This window comes from Ictidomys tridecemlineatus, chromosome 5, assembly GCF_052094955.1.
Source record: "Ictidomys tridecemlineatus isolate mIctTri1 chromosome 5, mIctTri1.hap1, whole genome shotgun sequence".
NCBI classification, from domain to species: Eukaryota; Metazoa; Chordata; class Mammalia; order Rodentia; family Sciuridae; genus Ictidomys; species Ictidomys tridecemlineatus.
This window is the reverse complement of record NC_135481.1, coordinates 193,375,988-193,392,935: the sequence shown is the minus strand read 5'-3', so window position 1 is coordinate 193,392,935 and position 16,948 is coordinate 193,375,988. Positions and strand designations below refer to the sequence as shown.

The 16,948-nt window shown below is 67.7% G+C and overlaps 2 protein-coding genes across 17 annotated transcripts in view; one reads left to right on the top strand and one right to left on the bottom strand.

Moving 5' to 3' along the window:
- Window positions 1-16,948, bottom strand: part of Ripor3 (RIPOR family member 3) — a 63,221-nt gene that overhangs the window by 16,059 nt on the left and 30,214 nt on the right. For 3 of the 12 annotated variants that reach the window (XR_013439806.1, XM_078051912.1, XM_078051914.1), the window contains exons 2-6: window positions 12,371-12,489; window positions 4,751-4,897; window positions 2,529-2,682; window positions 552-575; window positions 215-268 (exon numbers count right to left, since the gene is read on the bottom strand). Coding sequence is in view for 11 of the 12 variants with exons in the window: in XM_078051912.1 (XP_077908038.1) it covers window positions 215-268; window positions 552-575; window positions 2,529-2,682; window positions 4,751-4,897; window positions 12,371-12,489 (498 nt within the window). In the remaining variant the exon portion in view is untranslated. Of the gene's footprint in view, window positions 1-214; window positions 269-551; window positions 576-2,528; window positions 2,683-4,750; window positions 4,898-7,558; window positions 9,626-11,831; window positions 11,976-12,370; window positions 12,490-13,856; window positions 14,070-15,550; window positions 15,676-16,063; window positions 16,187-16,743; window positions 16,903-16,948 lie in introns of those variants that run through there. The other 9 variants (XM_040276037.2, XM_040276038.2, XM_078051916.1 and 6 more) reach the window with 8 other exon arrangements.
- Ptpn1 (protein tyrosine phosphatase non-receptor type 1) overlaps window positions 1-16,948 on the top strand; it is a 105,019-nt gene that overhangs the window by 73,197 nt on the left and 14,874 nt on the right. The window contains exon 1 of one of the 5 annotated variants that reach the window (XM_078051929.1): window positions 12,325-15,816. The exons of the other annotated variants lie outside the window; for them this stretch is intronic. Coding sequence (XP_077908055.1) covers window positions 14,917-15,816 — 900 coding nt within the window. The 5' untranslated portion in view covers window positions 12,325-14,916. Of the gene's footprint in view, window positions 1-12,324; window positions 15,817-16,948 lie in introns of those variants that run through there. 5 annotated transcript variants of the gene reach the window in all.

The following is a 16,948-nucleotide window of genomic DNA, read 5'->3' as shown; positions in this document are numbered from 1 at the left end:
GGGGCCTGGCCACCCTCTTACACCCCCTCAGGCCAGAGACCCTGGGCCCTGGGACATGCCCGTGGCCAGGAGTCACCTGCAGTCACCAGCCGCCTCGCCGCCTCTGCTCATCCTCACCCCTATCCCGCTGCCCAGGAACCTTGCCCTGCCCAGAGGGCTCCCAGCTCCTACTGGCCCGCCTCGGCCGCCCGCCCCTGGAGCCCTGGGGGCTGACCTTGCTGATGTGGAACTCCATCTTCCGGATGTGCCTCTCCACGCAGCGCGTTTGCTTATCCCAGGGAACGACACATCTGTTGAGTGGCCTGGGCTCCTGCCACCCGCCACCCTCCTCCAGGGCCTGACCCCGGGAGCAGGGTGACCCAGCCCCCTCCCACCCTGGGGGAGGCTCACCCTGGCCTCAGTCTGCCCATTTGTAAAGTGGGAGGAGACCAGGGCTCGTCTCGGGCAGCCGGGGCAGCTGGGGGCAGTCAGGGGCAGCTGGGAGTAGCCGGGGGCAGCGGGGGCAGCCAGCCCAGCGTCGCCCACCCTGCTGAGCGCGGGGGGGGGCTTACCTTGTCCAGGTCGTAGTAGAAGGCCTGTGGGGAGCAAAGCGGGGTCAGAGCCCAGCGCTCCTCAAGGCCCGAGGGCCCACGTGCAGGGGCCTCTGAGCTTGGAGGACAGAAAGCCAATGGCTGCAGCCGCCCCAGGCTGTCCTCGGTGGCCCGCGGACTGGTCACTGACCAGGCCCAGGAGGAGTGGCGGCCACAGGGTATGTACTTGGGGCCTGGTGGGCCTCAGAGTCTGTGACCATTGGTGGGAGACCATGGACCTCGGCAGATGATGGCGTGGCCACCAGGCTCGCTGAGGCAGGCCGCTGGTTGCCCACAGGGGAGGGGTCCTTCCGGCTGCCTGGTCCCAGGAGATCAGAAAGCCAGGGCAGGAGAAGCGAGGTGTGCACAGTGCTCAACGGGACTTTGTTCTATTTGCTTATGTATTTATTTATTTTTGTTGTCTGTTTGTTTTGTGGGACTGGGGATGGAACCCGGGGCGCTTCACCACTGAGCCACCTCCCACCCTTGGTGTTTTTTATTTTGAGAGAAGGTCTCACGAAGTTACCGAGACTGGCCTCCAACCTGTGATCCTCCTGCCTCAGCCTCCTGAGTCTGTGGGATTACAGGCGTGCGTCCTGCGCCCCGTGTGACCTCATTTTTGCAGGTTAGCTGTTGACCCAGAACTTCTGAGTGCACACGTGTGTTGGCATGATCATCACGTGACCAAGGGGGGCAATTAAAGAACAAGCAAGGGTGAGGAAGGGCCACCCGGGCGGGCAGGGAAGATGGGGGGAGCATCGTGTGAACAAGAAGGAGACTCAAGCCCCCAACGCGGGTTTTCCCGTGGGTGACGTTGAAATGGCACGTGTAAGGCCGAAAGCCAAAACCCGTCTCAGAAAGGAACAGGAAAGAGTCCAGGACTTCGGAAAGAAGACGGCTGCCTGGCACTGCCTCAGAGACCCAGGTCCTGCTGCTGTGCCACCCGGCAGCCGCCAGGGGAGCAGCCCACGTGTCCTCCACGGGGTGCCCCGGGCAGAACCTCCGTGGGAGAGCCACGCGCACGCGCTCACCCCTGCCTGCCTCCGTGACCCCAGAGCTGAGGGCAGGTGCTGGGCCCAGGCAGGGCCTGGCAGCGCCTCTTCCCACCTGTGCTGGCGCCTCCCAGCCACCCGCCCAGGGTGGGCCTCAACGGCCCGCCCTGCCGGCCCGGGCCTCCCCAGTGGGCCTCTGGTATGAAAACCCACTTCCCTGCCGCCCGGTGCCCCTCACTCGGCTGGAGGCCTGCTCTGCACTTTGTCAGCGCTTTGGAGGGGCCCAGATGGCACCCCCACAGCCGCGAGGCCCCTCCTCGTGTTTCAGAGCCTGGCCGGGAAGCGTGGGTCCCGCGGGCAGTCAAGGGAGGAGCCGGAGGCCAGCCCACATCCAAAGGGTCCTCCCCGGGGTGGAGGCCCGAGCCGTGGGAGCCGGCCGTGCCCAGGCGCAGCCAGGACCGTGGGCACCGACACTCGCCATAAACAGTGAGCGGCTCTTCAGTGTCAATGTCCCCAAAGTCCCACGGAACACAGTTAACTAGACCGTGTTCGCCGTCTGTCTGTCTGGGGCAGAGCCAGCGGGCCTCCCGGGCTGTCCCGTGCTCCCTGGTCCCTTTGTTCTTTGCTGACTCAGGCCGCAGCGGGGTGAGCACTGGCCCTGGCTGGACAGGCCCGGGCCCTGCCTCAAAGCCACTGCTGGTGACAGCAGGAAACCTGGCCAGCCCTGGACATGGAGGACAGCAGGGGCCACTGTGACACTCCAGAGGGACGTCCACTGTCTCTGGTCACGTCAGCCTCCAGGTCCCAGGGCACCCAGTGTCCAGGGCCTGTGAAGTGGGACCACCCAGGACAGCTGCCCTGCAGGTCCCTGCCTGCCCAAGTTCCTTCAGAGCCAAGAGCAGGGGAGGTGGCCCAGGGGCCTGCGCTGCCCAGTTACGTCCATCGGGTTGAGGTGAGGTCGACTCACCCCGAAACCAACGTCCCTCCCCTGAGTCTCGATGTCCAGACTGACCACGCTGGACGGGGCAGGGCGGGCGCTCACCAGCCTGGAGTTCCTGCGGGCGTCGGCGTGGCGTCCACACAGGTGGTCCAGCTCGGCCTGCTGCGCGCACAGGTGCTGCCTGCGGAGAGGAAGCAGGGTCTGGATGGAGAGGAGCCAGCACGTGGGGGCAGGCAGGTGGCCGTGCCGAGGGCCCCGCTGTCTTCAGAGGCCACCCTGGTGCTGGGGTCACCAGGGCAGGAGGAGGGTCTCAGGAGGCCACCCCACAGAGAGGCCTGGCTGGACCCCACAGGGAGGAGGTGGACTGAGACCCGCAGCCACCTCGTGGCCTCCTGAGGCCACACTCTCCAGCCCTGCGTGCGCCCCTCCCGGCCTGGGGCCCAGCTCGCTCACTCCTTTACGGACAAGCATGGCCTTCCTGCCAACTGGATGCCCAGGACGGGGACACTGCAGGGCCTTTGCACACTCTGGAAAGCTCAGAGGGAGTGGCAGCAGGAGACCTGGGGTCTGCCAGAGGGCACTGGGGTGGCGACCACCCTGCTCCATCACAGGTCTGCTGGGTTGCCCTAGGAAGGTCACTTGCCCTCTCTGGGCCTCACTTCTACTACCTCAAACATGGAAGGAACAACTTCTTTTGGGAGACCACTGCTCGCTCAGGAATTGGGCTCTCCCGGCCCTGGACAAGTCTTCAGCAGGTAGTCCTGAGGGGACGCCAGAAGCTGCCCTTGGGATGAGCCCTCGGGGTGGACCCCCATCTCCAGGCACATGGCATCTCCCACTCCCATCAGCAGGGACCCCAGGCCTGGCCCGGAGGGGAAGGGCCACCCTCCTTCTGCCGGCCCGTGGCCCATGTCCTCTCACTCTCCAAGCCCAGAGCTTGGGCCCTTGATTTCTCCTGGTGCCCCTGGTCCAGGGGCCACGCAAAGCCACCTGTCCCACGTCTCGGTCCCCTGCTCCAGCGCACGGGGCGTTTTTGAGGAGGGACGTCTGAAAACCACTTCACTGGAGGACCCTGGCACCGACCACCCCGTGGGGCTGGGCTGCCACTGACCGAGGGCGGAGCGAGCCTCTGTCCAGCAGCGGGGCCGGGGCTGCACCTGGGGACGGCACTCCAGAACCGCCTCCCAGCCCCCCAGCTGCGGTGACGGGTGGTGGAGCCCCGCTCTGCTCAGACTAAAGCAGCGCGCTCTGCCCCTCTGGAGCCCGGGCCACCCTGGGCCGCCCCCACCGTGCCCACATCCCACCCACGCCGTCAGCCCCCCCTAAGGGTCTGGAAACTGCTCCCGTCCCTCTGGCCCTGCCGCATCCTGGGCCAGCCCACGGCCTCCCTGCCTTCCCGGCCTCCTGGCCTCCCGGCCTCCGTGTGCCACCTGCGCACACAGCCTGGGTCCCACCGAGGCCTGAGCCGCAGGGTCCTTCCTCTCTTGGGTCCTCCGTGGCGCCCAGGTGCAGGCGGAGCACCAGAGCTGTGGTCCCTACTGCCCCCCACCCACCTCTCTCCCTGAGCCGCCCCCACCCCGTCTGCTCGGCCCCAGCCCCCTACCCCAGGGCCTTTGCACTTGACTCCTCAGGCCTAGAGCGTCCTCCGATCTGTGGGGCCACCTCCTCGCCACTGTGGGCTCTGCTCAGAGCCACCTTCTTGGCGGGGCCTCCCTGCACGCTGGGCCTGCCCGCCCTGCCCTCTGTCCTCACACCGTGCGTCTCCCCTTCCTGGGCTGTTGATGGCCTCTGTCTGTCCCTCTGGGAGTCACCACACCTGAGTGCCTGGCGCCTCCGGAGGCTTCAGGTAGTAAAGGCTGGCAGCTGCCTCCCCGGGGCCTCAGACCGCCCTCCCCACCTTCCGTCAAGCCCCTCCCTCCCTCGGATCCAGCCGCCCATCTGCTACGCTCAGGGCACAGGCTCCCGCCCCAGGGCCTTGGCTTGTGCCGTTCCCTCGGCCTGGGCTGCTGGTCCCACAGAGGAGCTGGGACGGGAACATCCTCCCCTGAGGCCACGGCCTCCTCCCAGGACCAGCCCCTCCGCCCCCGCAGGGCCCTCCCCGCACGCGGCTGTCACCTCCCCTCTGAGTGTCCTGGGACCAGGCTCCTCCTGCCTTGTTCCCCAGGGGTCCCCAGAGCCTGGGGCAGGGCTGCACACAGCTGGGCCCGGGCAGGAGCAGCCGGGAGTGAGTGCAGCCCGCGGCCACTCACCTGAGACCCCTCTTCAGCGCTTCAAAGATCCTCTTCACCTGCTGGGGCTGGGGGTCCAGGCAGGCCGACCCCTTGCGCAGCGTGCCGTAGGTCCTGGGGGGCTTGGCGGGGGTTCGTGACCTCACTGAGTTCCTGCTGAGGGACTTCCTGTGGGGGACGAGGCCAGAGAAGTCGGCAGGGACCAGGCCCCCGGCCAGGCAGGACCTGGCTGGTCCCACCCTCCACCTCCCAGCTGTGGGTCTCGGGAAAGCTGAGACTCTCTGAACCTCAGTCTCCTCATCTATAAGGTGAGGGGCCTGGACTTGGGATTAAGAAAACAATAATAAAAATCCAGTGTCAGAGAGGAGCTGCAGCTGGAAAGAGAACCAGCAGCCGGATGCCAGAGCTCTCGGCCGGGTCCTCGTCCTGGGTCCGCAGGAGGTGGGCTCCCATCCCCTCCGCTGCTCAGAGCTCCCAGACCTGCCTCTCCGACTTAGGGAAAGGCTTCTCGCCGAATCCCCACGCCCGCCCGTCCCACAGCGCACGGGACACCGGCAAACGCACTCCCCAGGCAGGGGACGGCCCACCAACCCACGTCCTGACTCAGGCACACAAGTTAGACTGGAAACCAGCCTGGAGTTTGGTTCAGAGTTCACAGGGAAAAGGGTTCTTCCTGCTGGCATGGCCAACCTGGAGCTCCCAGGTGCCCCTCTTGTCACCAGGCAGGGACAGTGAAGCTAATGCAGAGAAGCAGATGGAGTCAGAGCAAATCCATATAATAATGAGTTCCTGGATCCAGCCATGCCTGAAGCTAGCACTCCCGTGGACTTTGCCGGTACAGGTAGTTGGAGTTGGGATTCTGGACTAGCTGATCCTTAGGGCTAATGTCCCCCAGCAGTGACAGTCAAGTGTCTGAGTCCTGCAGAGGTGCACCAGCATCTCAGGACTGACTTCGGAAGTGAGGCCAGGTCAGCCTCATCAGAGCACACGGCGGGTGTCATTGGCGCCTAATCCCCGCTCAGGATCCTGCAGCTTGTGTGCTAGGCTGCAGGCCCCGGTTGGCTGATGTGGCCTTTGGTCACCAGCAGGTGTGCGAAGTCCACTCTCCAGCCTCCGGAGGCACGTCCCAGATGCCTTGCACCAGGCCCGGGTGGTCTGCAGCCTCCTCAGGCGCATGGAGGAGGCTCGCAGCACTGACTTCTGGGAACCAGGAATCGAACCCAAGGGTGCTTAGCCACGGGGCCACACCTCCAGCCCTTCCTTCTCTCTCTCTCTCTCTCTCTCTCTCTGAGACAGGGTCTTACTAAGTTGCTGAGGCTGGCTTTGAATTCTTGATCCTCCTGCCTCAGCCTCCCAAGACTGAGACTGAGGCCTGCGCCACGGCCCCCTGCTCTGGGTCAGTTCTTAAAGGGGCGCCCAGAGGTGGCTGAGCAAGCGGTGGGGCAGAGGGAGTGGCCCCGAGAGCCCGCGGCAGATGCCCCTCCTGCCTCCCGTGACGCGGTCTGGCAGGGAGCGGGCGCTCCTCGGCGCTGTGTGGACAGCAGCCACCGCAGTGACCACGGCCGGGGAACAGAGGGTCCAGCTGAACGCGGCTCACGGCCTGCGCGGGCCTGGGGGGCATACGGTCCACTCCCGAGCTCCTGCAGCCGGGGGTGGCGGGGTCGGGACCCAAACCTGACCCTCCGGAGGCTCAGCCCGACCTGGGGCCACCCAGGGAGGGTGTAGCACAGGCCCCTGGTCCCCGCGGCACCCGGGCACAGCTGGGCTCCGTGGCTGACCCGTGCCTACCAGGAGCCCTCGGCCCGGCCCTGCCTCTCTGCCACGTCCCGGGGCCTGGGTCGCGGCCTCCTCGCTGCCTTCTGGAGCCCCCTCCCACTGGACCCCCAGCGCCCAGCCTCCTGGGCCTCAGAGGCCACTGGGCTCCAGAGCATCAAGGCGGGGTCCGTCACCTACAGACCCCGCGCCCTGGGCCCCACCAGGCCACGCCCCACCCTGTCCCCAAGAAGCTCCGAGGGCGGCCAGCTGTATTTCCAGCTGGGCCAGATGCTGGGCATTCCACCCGCCCCCTCCTCCGCCGGCCCAGCACGCCCCCGGCCAGCCCCGAGCCTGGGTCCCGGCCAGCTGCATTCAGCCTCAGCCTCACGCTGGGGACCAGGGCCTCGCCAGGCTGCGAGCCCAGGCCACCGGCTGGTCAGAGACGCAGGCTCTGGGGTGGCCACCGGGTTCAAGCTGGACGCTTCGTCTGCCACAGCCTCCACTTCCTCATCCACTTCCTCATCCTTCCGGGGGCAAAAGGGTCCTGCTCCGTGGAATCGCCTCAAGATACTCCTTCACTCCACAGACGTTTACGAAGCACCTACTGCATACCAGCCTCCACGCTAGGGGCAGAGCAGTGCCCAAACCAGACAAACCCTCCCCATGAGCTGAGGGGCCAGCTGGGGGAGACCCAGGGAAGAGCTAACAAGTGAAGACTGACCAACACTGGGGTCTGTATCCCACTCTGCCACTGACCCGCTGTGTGACCTTGGGTAAGCGAGGGAACCTCTCTGGGCCGCAGTCTTCTCATCTGTAACATGGGATCAGGGCAAGGGCTGCTTGGAGGGCTGCATGGGCTAATGACCGTAAGGGGCCTGGAAGCTCGGCAAAGAGCGAGCGGCACATGTGTGCCGAGGTGAAGTCCAAAAGTCACCTCCGAAGGGACCTAGCGCAGGGTGGGTGACGGCCACGGCAGGTGGAGGGCAGGGCTTCTTCCCAGGTGACCTTTCGTGAAGCCTGGGACCCCTTAGGGTCGCGACCCCGCCCCTGCCATCCCGAGGCCACTGCACCCACCTCTTGGAACGCGCCCTCCACAGGGTGGCCATGTCGGGCCCGGAGGCTGGAGCTGCTGGTGTGGGAGGTGGGGGCCAGGCGGGCGGGCGGGCGGGCGGCGCTCCCCAGCCCCGGGCAGGCGAGTCCCCTGGCCCAGCCTGGAGGCCTCCACCCCTCGCTGTGGCCGGGCCTCAGAGCCCTAGCCCTTCCCGGGGCCCTGAGCCCAGGCTGCTGGACGGAGGCCGCTGCGAGGCTGCCCGCCGGGAGGGCAGTGCACGTGTGGCCTCCGACAGCGGAGTCGGCGCATCTGGCCCAGGTGACGAGCAGCCGGGCGGGGAGTGGCCTCCGGGGGCGGGCGCTGGGCCGGCTCTGGGCTCAGTGACTATTAGTCACCCTCAGCCTGCCAGACCGGCTCCCAGAGGGCACGTGCCACCCAGTGTCCCCAGCGCACGTGAGCCCAGGGCGGCCTCCTGCCAGGTGGTGTCCCAGGCCAGTGCTGCCCACAGCCAGATGGGCCGTCGGACGGCGCCTGCCCTGGCCCCCGGCGGGCGACCGCAGGACCCGCCGAGGCTCCAGGTGGGACCACCCAGGACCTGAGCCGACCGTCACGCGGGTGTCGGGCTGAGGACGCTCGCACACGGCCCTCGCGGACAGGCCCTCTGGGCTCTGAGCTCCCAGTGCACCGACCTGCGACCCCTGGCAGCCCCGAGCCCCGGCTGTCCACTTCCCGCTCCTCGCCTCAGAGACCAGGCCGCTGTCCCCAGCCCCGGTCCCCGGGTTAGAGCGCGTCGCGTCGCGGCGCTTTGGCTTGGGGCGCAGTGTACCTGCCCGGCAGCCTGGGGAGGGACAGCCCGGCTGCAGAAGGGCAGGAAAGGGGCAAGGGGCAGCCGTGCCCGTCAATCAAGGAGAGTCCCCCGTCTCGTCATCACTCTGTCTGTCCCTCCCCACACCCCGCCTCGTGCTGGAGAAAGGAAAAGGCCTTACTGTGGCAACCATTCACACCTTAGTGTAAGATCCTGCCACCATGTCACTTCCCCGTGAATTCTCTATGGAATAAGATCCCCGACTCTCCCCAAAGGGCTTTCAAGGTGCCGGGGTGGGGGTGGGGGTAGGAGTGGGACCAAAGGAGGCTTCGGCCCACCCTGAGTGGAGCCTGCTCTCCAGCCCAGGGTCCAGGGCCTGACCGCCCACGCGGAGGGCCTGGGCGGGCAGCTGTGTCGCCAGTCGGGTTGCCTGGGAAACAGGGGACCAGACCCTGGAGACGGACAGACAGGAAACCCAGGACAGCCGCACTCCCGTCCTCATGGCCAGCTCCTCATCCCGGGACCAGCGCACGGCACTAGTGGCCACTCAGAGGCCCAGCACCCTAGGACTCGGAACAGGAGAGCCAGGGAGTGCCACCAGGACCTGGGGTCCACAGTCACCAGGGCCACCTTCCTCGACCAGGGCAGAGACTCTGCAGGTCTCCGCCTGACAGCCCGTGAGCCTGGGTGTCGGGGGCGGGCCACCTCCGTCCTCTCCCTACCCAGAGGGCAGGGGACCCTGGGCACTCTGTGGCAGAGCTCCTGACCAGGCCTGAGGACACTTCTCCGGGAGCTGGAGGTCAAAGCCCAAGGTCCAGCGACAGGTGCCCCCTGCAGGAGCAGCTGCAGGCTGTGGGCAGGTGAGACTCGGCCCCCAGCCTCCACGAGGGGACAGCGGGCATCACGTGGAGTGCAGGGCCCACGCAGGCTCGGCTACGGCTGGGAAGGCCAGCCCCGGAGGCAGACCCTTCCTCTCCCAGACCAAGGGCCCCTCCATGCCTCAGGGGACCAGCAGCCTGCACAGCCCCCTGAGTCCAGACCCGCGTGGGGACCTGGCGAAGCCCCAGGGGAGGAGGCTCAGAGATGGCCAAGTCCAGAAGCAGCCTCCACCCCGGCTGGTTTGGACGCGCACCTACTGTGTGCCTTCCTCATGGTGGCCCCAGCCCCAGCTCTGAGGCCTGGACTTCAGGTGTAATCACTGCGGGTCTTCAGCCGGATGTCCCCTCTCCAGCCCCTGCTCCAGCCCCCAGAGGCCATGGCTCAAGTCCTGCGGGCCTCCTCCTGGCCCCTCCTGGCCCCTCCTGGCCCCTCCTGCCCCCCTCCTGCCCCCCTCCTGCCCTCTTCCTGCCCTCTTCCTGCCCCCTCCTGCCCCCATCCTGCCCCCCTCCTGCCCCCTCCTGCCCTCTTCCTGCCCCCCTCCTGCCCCCCTCCTGCCCTCTTCCTGCCCCCTCCTGCCCCCATCCTGCCCCCCTCCTGCCCCCTCCTGCCCCCTTCCTGCCCCCTCCTGCCCCCTTCCTGCCCCCTCCTGCCCTCTCCTGCCCCCTCCTGCCCCCCTCCTGCCCCCTCCTGCCCCCTCCTGCCCCCCTCCTGCCCCCCTCCTGCCCTCTTCCTGCCCCCTCCTGCCCCCCTCCTGCCCTCTCCTGCCCCCTCCTGCCCCCCTCCTGCCCCCTCCTGCCCTCTTCCTGCCCCCTCCTGCCCCCCTCCTGCCCCCTCCTGCCCCCCTCCTGCCCCCTCCTGCCCCCCTCCTGCCCCCTCCTGCCCTCTTCCTGCCCCCTCCTGCCCCCTCCTGCCCCCCTCCTGCCCCCTCCTGCCCCCTCCTGCCCCCCTCCTGCCCTCTCCTGCCCCCTCCTGCCCCCCTCCTGCCCCCTCCTGCCCTCTTCCTGCCCCCTCCTGCCCCCCTCCTGCCCCCTCCTGCCCCCCTCCTGCCCCCTCCTGCCCCCCTCCTGCCCCCTCCTGCCCTCTTCCTGCCCCCTCCTGCCCCCCTCCTGCCCCCTCCTGCCCCCCTCCTGCCCCCTCCTGCCCCCCTCCTGCCCCCCTCCTGCCCTCCTCCTGCCCCCTCCTGCCCCCTCCTGCCCCCCTCCTGCCCCCTCCTGCCCCCCTCCTGCCCCCTCCTGCCCCCCTCCTGCCCCCTCCTGCCCCCCTCCTGCCCCCTCCTGCCCTCTTCCTGCCCCCTCCTGCCCCCCTCCTGCCCCCTCCTGCCCCCCTCCTGCCCCCTCCTGCCCCCCTCCTGCCCCCCTCCTGCCCTCTTCCTGCCCCCTCCTGCCCCCCTCCTGCCCCCCTCCTGCCCCCTCCTGCCCCCCTCCTGCCCCCCTCCTGCCCTCCTCCTGCCCCCTCCTGCCCCCCTCCTGCCCCCCTCCTGCCCTCCTCCTGCCCCCTCCTGCCCCCTCCTGCCCCCTCTTGCCCTCCTCCTGCCCCCTCCTGCCCCCTCCTGCCCCCTCCTGCCCCCCTCCTGCCCCCTCCTGCTGTGTGTCCCCTCCGGCTCTCCCAGGCCTGCCCTCCCCCACCATGCCAGGCCCCTGGGTGACCCGTGTCCAGGCTGGTCCTGTTGCTGTTGTTGGCACTGAGCCAGGCGGGTGGAGCCTGGTCTGTCCCCGAGCCCTGGCTGCGGAGGTCGGAGCGCAGCTCCCCAGGACCCCCAGCTGCCCCCGTCCTCCTCCCGCCCCTGGCGCACCTCGGAGGGAGCAGGGCAGTGAGGGAGCTGGGGGCCTGGACACTGGGGTACAGCCACTGGAGCCAGGCAGGGCCGAGTGAGGACGGGCCTGGCCAGGCTCAGGGTCCCCAGGACACAGCTGCGGGGCCGGGAGATGACGGGGCACTCCGGGGGAGGGCACTGGCCCTCCAAGGCTGGGGGAGGCCACTGTGGCCAGGACACAGGGCAGGACGGTGGGCAGGCCCTGCTCCCAGCTGTGGGAGGTGCTGGGCAGCAAGGGGGTGGGGACGGTCCAGGCAGGTGGCACCCCGGACCGGCTGCTGTGGACTCACTGGCCGCAGCCCAACACACCTCCCCGGCAGGGGTCCGGGGCCCTCGGGCTGAGAGCTGGTGCCGGTTCTCAGGGGCCTGCACAGCGCCCCGCCTGGGACCTGAGCGGTCAGCAGCCAGGCCCGGGCTCCAGGAGCTGGGCCACCAGGGACAGAAACAGCCTCCTCCCAGGACTCAGTGCAGAGTGTGACAGGGACCGAGGGCCCAGCCCCCACCTGCCACCCACTGCCGCTGACCCCAGGCCTGGCCCTGCCACTCCCCACACACCTACTGCCACAGTCACCTCTTCACACCTCTGTGACAACCCCGAAGGGAGGGATGCTCATGACGCCCATTTTTCAGTTGAGGAAGCCAAGGCTCAGAGAGGTGAAGTCACTTGCCTTGGGTCACAGAGCCAGAGTAGGTGGCCCCATTGTCAGGCCACCAAACAGGAAGGGCGTTCCTTCCTAACCCCACCCCTAGGAGGCGAAGTCCTGAATTTTGCTGTGTGACCTTGGGCTCCTGGACTCACCTCTCTGAGACTATTTTCAACCTGCCAGGTTGGCCTGGGAACAGACTGACGGACTTCCGGAGCATTTAGAATGATGACTGTTTGGGTCTCAAGAAAATGACAGGTTTCTCCGGCACCGTCTCTCCCTCTCTCCCTCTCCCTCTCTCTCCTTCTCTCCCTCTCTCCCTCTCCCCCTCTCTCCCTCTCTCTCTCTCTCCCTCTCTCCCTCTCTCCCTCTCCCCCTCTCTCCCTCTCTCTCTCTCTCCCTCTCTCCCTCTCTCCCTCTCCCCCTCTCTCCCTCTCTCTCCCTCTCTCTCTCCCTCTCTCCCTCTCTCTCTCCCTCTCTCTCCCTCTCTCCCTCTCCCTCTCCCTCTCCCCCTCTCTCTCTCTCCTTCTCTCCCTCTCTCTCCCTCTCTCTCCCTCTCTCTCTCTCTCTCTCTCTCTCATACACACACACACACACACACACACACACACACACACACACACACACACGCAAGTCGGCCGTGAGGGTGAGCTGCAGCGGGAGGAGGCGGCCCCCCGGGCAGGGCAGTGCTTACGCGATCCTGCGGCTCTGTGCGCTGCTGAAGCCCGCGAAGGAGGCGCTGCGGCCCACGGCCCCCACAGCCCCCGCGTCCCCGGGGCTCAGGAACCGCACTCTCACTGACATGGCCGTCACCTGCAAGGAGAGGACAGGACGGTCAGCGGCAGGCACCGAGTGCTGCCCGCACAGCCCCGGGGAGGGCTGGAGAGGAGCTAGTGGAGGCTGCGGGCAGCAGGCCTCGAGCCCGGGACTCTGCACTCTGCCCTCGGGTCCCTGCTGCCGGATGCCCTGAGCCAGGATGCGGGCCTCCTAGCCCTGTCCCTCCCGCCTCCGCGGCTAGGGAGCCCCTGCTGGGGTCCATCTGAGAGGAGGCAGGAAAGGAAGGCCAGCAGGGCCAGGGCGCAGGAGCAGGAGTGCCAGGGGCCGCGTGTGAGAGGATGTGGTGAGAGGACTCTGTCACCCAGAAGCACCAGTGGCCAGGCCCTGTGGGGGGAGGAGACCACAGAGCAGGCTGAGACCTGGGAGCCCAGGGGACTTGCTTGTAACTGAGCAAGGGTAGCTGGGAGCCATGGGAGACTCCTGACAGGTGGTGACGAGCCCCATCCAGGGACTGTGCGCACCCAGGGCTGCGTGGCCCTCGCCCCATCTCTGACCCAGGGCACAGTGAGGCCAGCCCAGAACTCTGTCTTCTCTTTTTCTCAAACCGTCTCTAGGTTGACCCCACGTCCCTCGGGGACACAGTCCTTCCAGCTGGTCTATTATATTCTAGCATGGGCAGTTGGAAAGTTCTCCTTCCTATCTAACCTAAACCTCTGCTGCTACCATTTCATACTTTGATCCCCAGCCAAGGTGGTGTCAGTTTGAGGATTTCAGGGACCCCGCAGCTCCCACGGCTCCCACCCCACCATGCCCTCCTTCCTGCGTCCCAGCCCCTCCACCCACCGACTGAGTCCTGCCTCCGTGGTCTGCGCTAGCGGGGCCTCTGTCTGGAGCACCGCAGTGGCCGGTGTCCAGTCCTGTGTTCTGTGCACTCAGCCCCGCCAGGGCCTCGGGTCCCATCTGCACCCCATGGCACACTGGCACCACGTCCCAGGCCACAGCCCCGGGCACGGCAGCTAGGGGCCTGGGAAACCAAGAATCCGGTCGTGGGCTGCAGGCCCCCCTGGGCCTCCGCGGTCACGGCTGCACACTGGGGACGGAAAAGTCCTCAGAGGCTTGGGAGGACCTGGAGCACGGCACCCAGAGCCCGCCACGTGCAGGTGACCCGGCCCTCCCCGAGCTGAGCCAGGGGAGCCGCTCCAGCCGCGGCGGAGGGGACCGTGTCCGCACAGCACCCAGCCCGGAGCCAGGGCTCTGGAACCTGGCAGAGACCCGCAGGGAGCGGGTGGGCCCTGCAGGCGCCTGGTACTGAGCACCCTAGTGACTGAGCCCTGTGCCAAGTGCTTTGTGCAAATTATCCTGTTAAACTGCCGCCTCCCGCCCCCGGGACAGAAGTCCCTGACCTCATTCAACAGAAGAGGAGACTGAGGCTCCGAGGGGCCACTCAGCCAGTCCCGGGCCCCAGCAGGAAGTGGCAGAGCTGGTGCGGAGCAGGCAGGCTGACGGTCACCTGGCGCCAGGGGTCCACACTCTGGGCCTTGCTCTGGCCCAGGAGGACCTTGGCCCCATCTGGGCTTGTACCAGCTCAGAATCGGCTGCCAAACATCCAGGGATTCTGTGACATCCTGTTGGTGGCTTCCACCAAGCAGGAATGTCGAGGCCATGGAAACTGGCCAACACACGCCTCGGGGCTGTTCTCGGCTGGTCGTCACCTTACAGGCCACCGTGGCCCTGCCCACCACTGCCCAGGATGGCCCCAGGCTGGGCAAGGCAGTGGGGAGGGTCACCCCCAGGCCTCCCCATCAAGCCCACTGAAGTCCCCTCCACAGGGCTTCCTAAAAGCGAATGCCAGGTGCTCCCGCTCAGGTGAGGGGGATGGCAGCCGAGCTGGGGCCCCCGTGGACCAACATGAGGTGCAAGGGTCTGAGCTGCCACCACAGCACCATGAGGCCGCGTGACCCTCTTTTCCATAAGAGGGGACAGAGGCTCCAGGGTGGGGACCTCCTGGGGACCTGCCCTTTCTACAAGGCTGGCTCTTCACTTGAGCTCCCTGCCAAGCGGGGCTGGCTCCCTGGACACTGCCCCATCTCCCCCAGGACGCCCTCCTGGACACCTCTCGGCTCTCCACAGTTTCAGAGACCCCTCAGCCTTCCGCAGCCTCCAGGTCCCCTGTCACTGTCCTTGTGAGTCGCTGTGGCTCCCGCTAGATGTGGCACCAGCTCCGGCCTAAACAAGCGGGTCCTGAGCCACCCCCCACCCCCCCAAGAGTCGCAGCAAGACTTTATGGAACCAGAGAATGAGGACTCGAAGCCCGAGTCACGTCCCCTGGTCACGGCCCGGCAGCCCCAGGAGCGACCCTAGTAATCATCACTGGTGCCAGACCGGGGCCCAGGGTCCTGGGAAGGGCCAGATAGTGACCGTCCTGGCTTGGCAGCCGAGCTGGGCTGCTCAGGGTCCCAGCTGATGGGTGTCCAGCTGCTCGGCTCTGTCGTCCCAGGGTGCGATGGAGTGGGGGTGACAAAGCTGCTTCAGGACAGCGGCCGTGTGGCTGTGGGGTCCCCCTGCTGCTGTCCTCTGAGCCAGTGCCCTACGGGAGCCACCCCGGGGGCTTCAGTCTGCCTCCTTCAGCCTCCCGGGCCAGCGGGGCAGCTGCTGCTGTCCCCACCCTGCAGACCAAGAAACTGGGGCTGCCCGGGAGGACCGCTCCTGGGCCGTCCCCCAGGCAGGAGATGCCAGGGCCGGGCTGGGAGCTGGCCTTCGAGGCCAGGGTGGCTGCTGCCCAGCCGAGCTGCATCACCCCCAGGGCTGAGGGGCCTGCAGGGGCCAGGGCAGAAGCCGCCAGTGAGGGGACCTGCCAAACGGGGACGGCGGCGCTCCATGGTGGCCGGGAATGCCACGCCCACCCTGCAGGTGAGGGGGCCCAGGTCCCCGCACCCCGGGGCCAGCGCCCACCGAGCTGCTCCGTGGGGCCGGCAGCGCCCCCTCCTGGCCGGCCGCCGTCCCGCCAGCTGGAGAAACAGGACGGGGACAGGATGGCTGAGGTCACCTGTGCCCCGGGGGCACAGCAGGGCAGGGGCCTCCCCCACGCCAGCCTCACCTGCTGTGGCCGCCTCTGCCTGGTGGCTGCTGGGCTGTGGCAGGTCTGGGGAGTCCTGGGAGGGACACTCAGGTGGCTCCAGCAGCCGGCAGTCTGCAGGGCACGAGGGACGAGCCCGCTGGGTCCTGTGCAGAGGAGGGAGGCGTCGTGGCCACGCACTTCCCCAACCTTGGTGGAGACAGGACGGCTCTTCCGCCCTCTGGCCTCCTCGCCTCCCTCCCGCCCGGCACCGGGCAGCCGCGCTCGGGTGGACGTCTCTGGACAAGGTAGGCCAGCTGGAGGGCGTCTCACTGGGCGGCTGCTCCCCGGGCCCTGGGACCGTCCCGGGCCTCTGCCCCAAGGTGTGGCAGCAGGAAGCAGGACCCACTTCCACGGAATCTGAGCCGCTCAGTGCTGACCGCGCCTGTCCCCGCCGCCCACCCCACAGGCAACCTGCAATTTCCCTCCCTGAGAGGTGACGCTTCTAAATTTAGTGCCGTGGCTCCGGGGCTGGGTGGCTCCTGTGTCCCTCACTTATGCTCTTTTTTCTCCTCTCAAGTGCCAGCCAGGCCTGGTTTGCTCCGAGCAGTTTCCAAAATAGCCCCTTTGGCGGAGCAATGAAAGGAAATGGCAGAGCAGCCCGGACCGGGGTGCGACTGCGTGTGGGAGGGACAGCGGCCCTCGCTGGCCACTCTGGACCTGGCTGTCTGCACCAGAGCAGGCAGGGAGCCTGCCGTCCAACCCCCACCTGGCCCGGGCAGGACCAGGCCACGCGCGTGGCCAGCCTGGGTCCCCAGAGGAAGAGCTGGGAGAACCTAGACGGTTCCTCCCGCAGCGCCAGCGCCTGTGCCCACCAGAGCCCTCTCCCGCGGCGCCCCACACTGGCCCTAGAATGACCTCCCTGTGGGCCCAGGGTGACTGGCCTCGCCCCTCACCCTGTCCCCGTCCTGCTTCTGTCTGGGGGTGCCTGCGTCCCTGGCAGGGATCTCAGCTGTGCAGCTGGGACTCCGCCTGTCCTGTGCAGGGCTTGGGCGGGACCCCCTCAGCGTGCACCTACTGACTACCTGCTGGATGCAGCCCTGGGTGCACAGCTGTGGAGGGTCCCGGGGAAGACGGCTGGCGGGTGGCAGTGAGCACCCGGGTGAGCTTGTGCCCTAGTGGGGACATGCAGAGGCCCAAGGGGGCAAAGACAGTGTCAAAGTCAGCTTCCTTACCGCTGTGATCTGAACGACCGACCAAGCCCACTGCAGGGAGGAAGGGTTCAATTAGGGGCTCAGGGTTTCAGAGGTCTCAGTCCACAGAAGGCCGGCCCATGCCCGGGGCCCGAGGTGAGGCAGGACGGCATGGTGGGGGAGGAGGCCGAGGGAAGCGGAGACTCCACTCGCCAGGGCCCCCAACTCCCTCCTCCTCCAGCCCCAC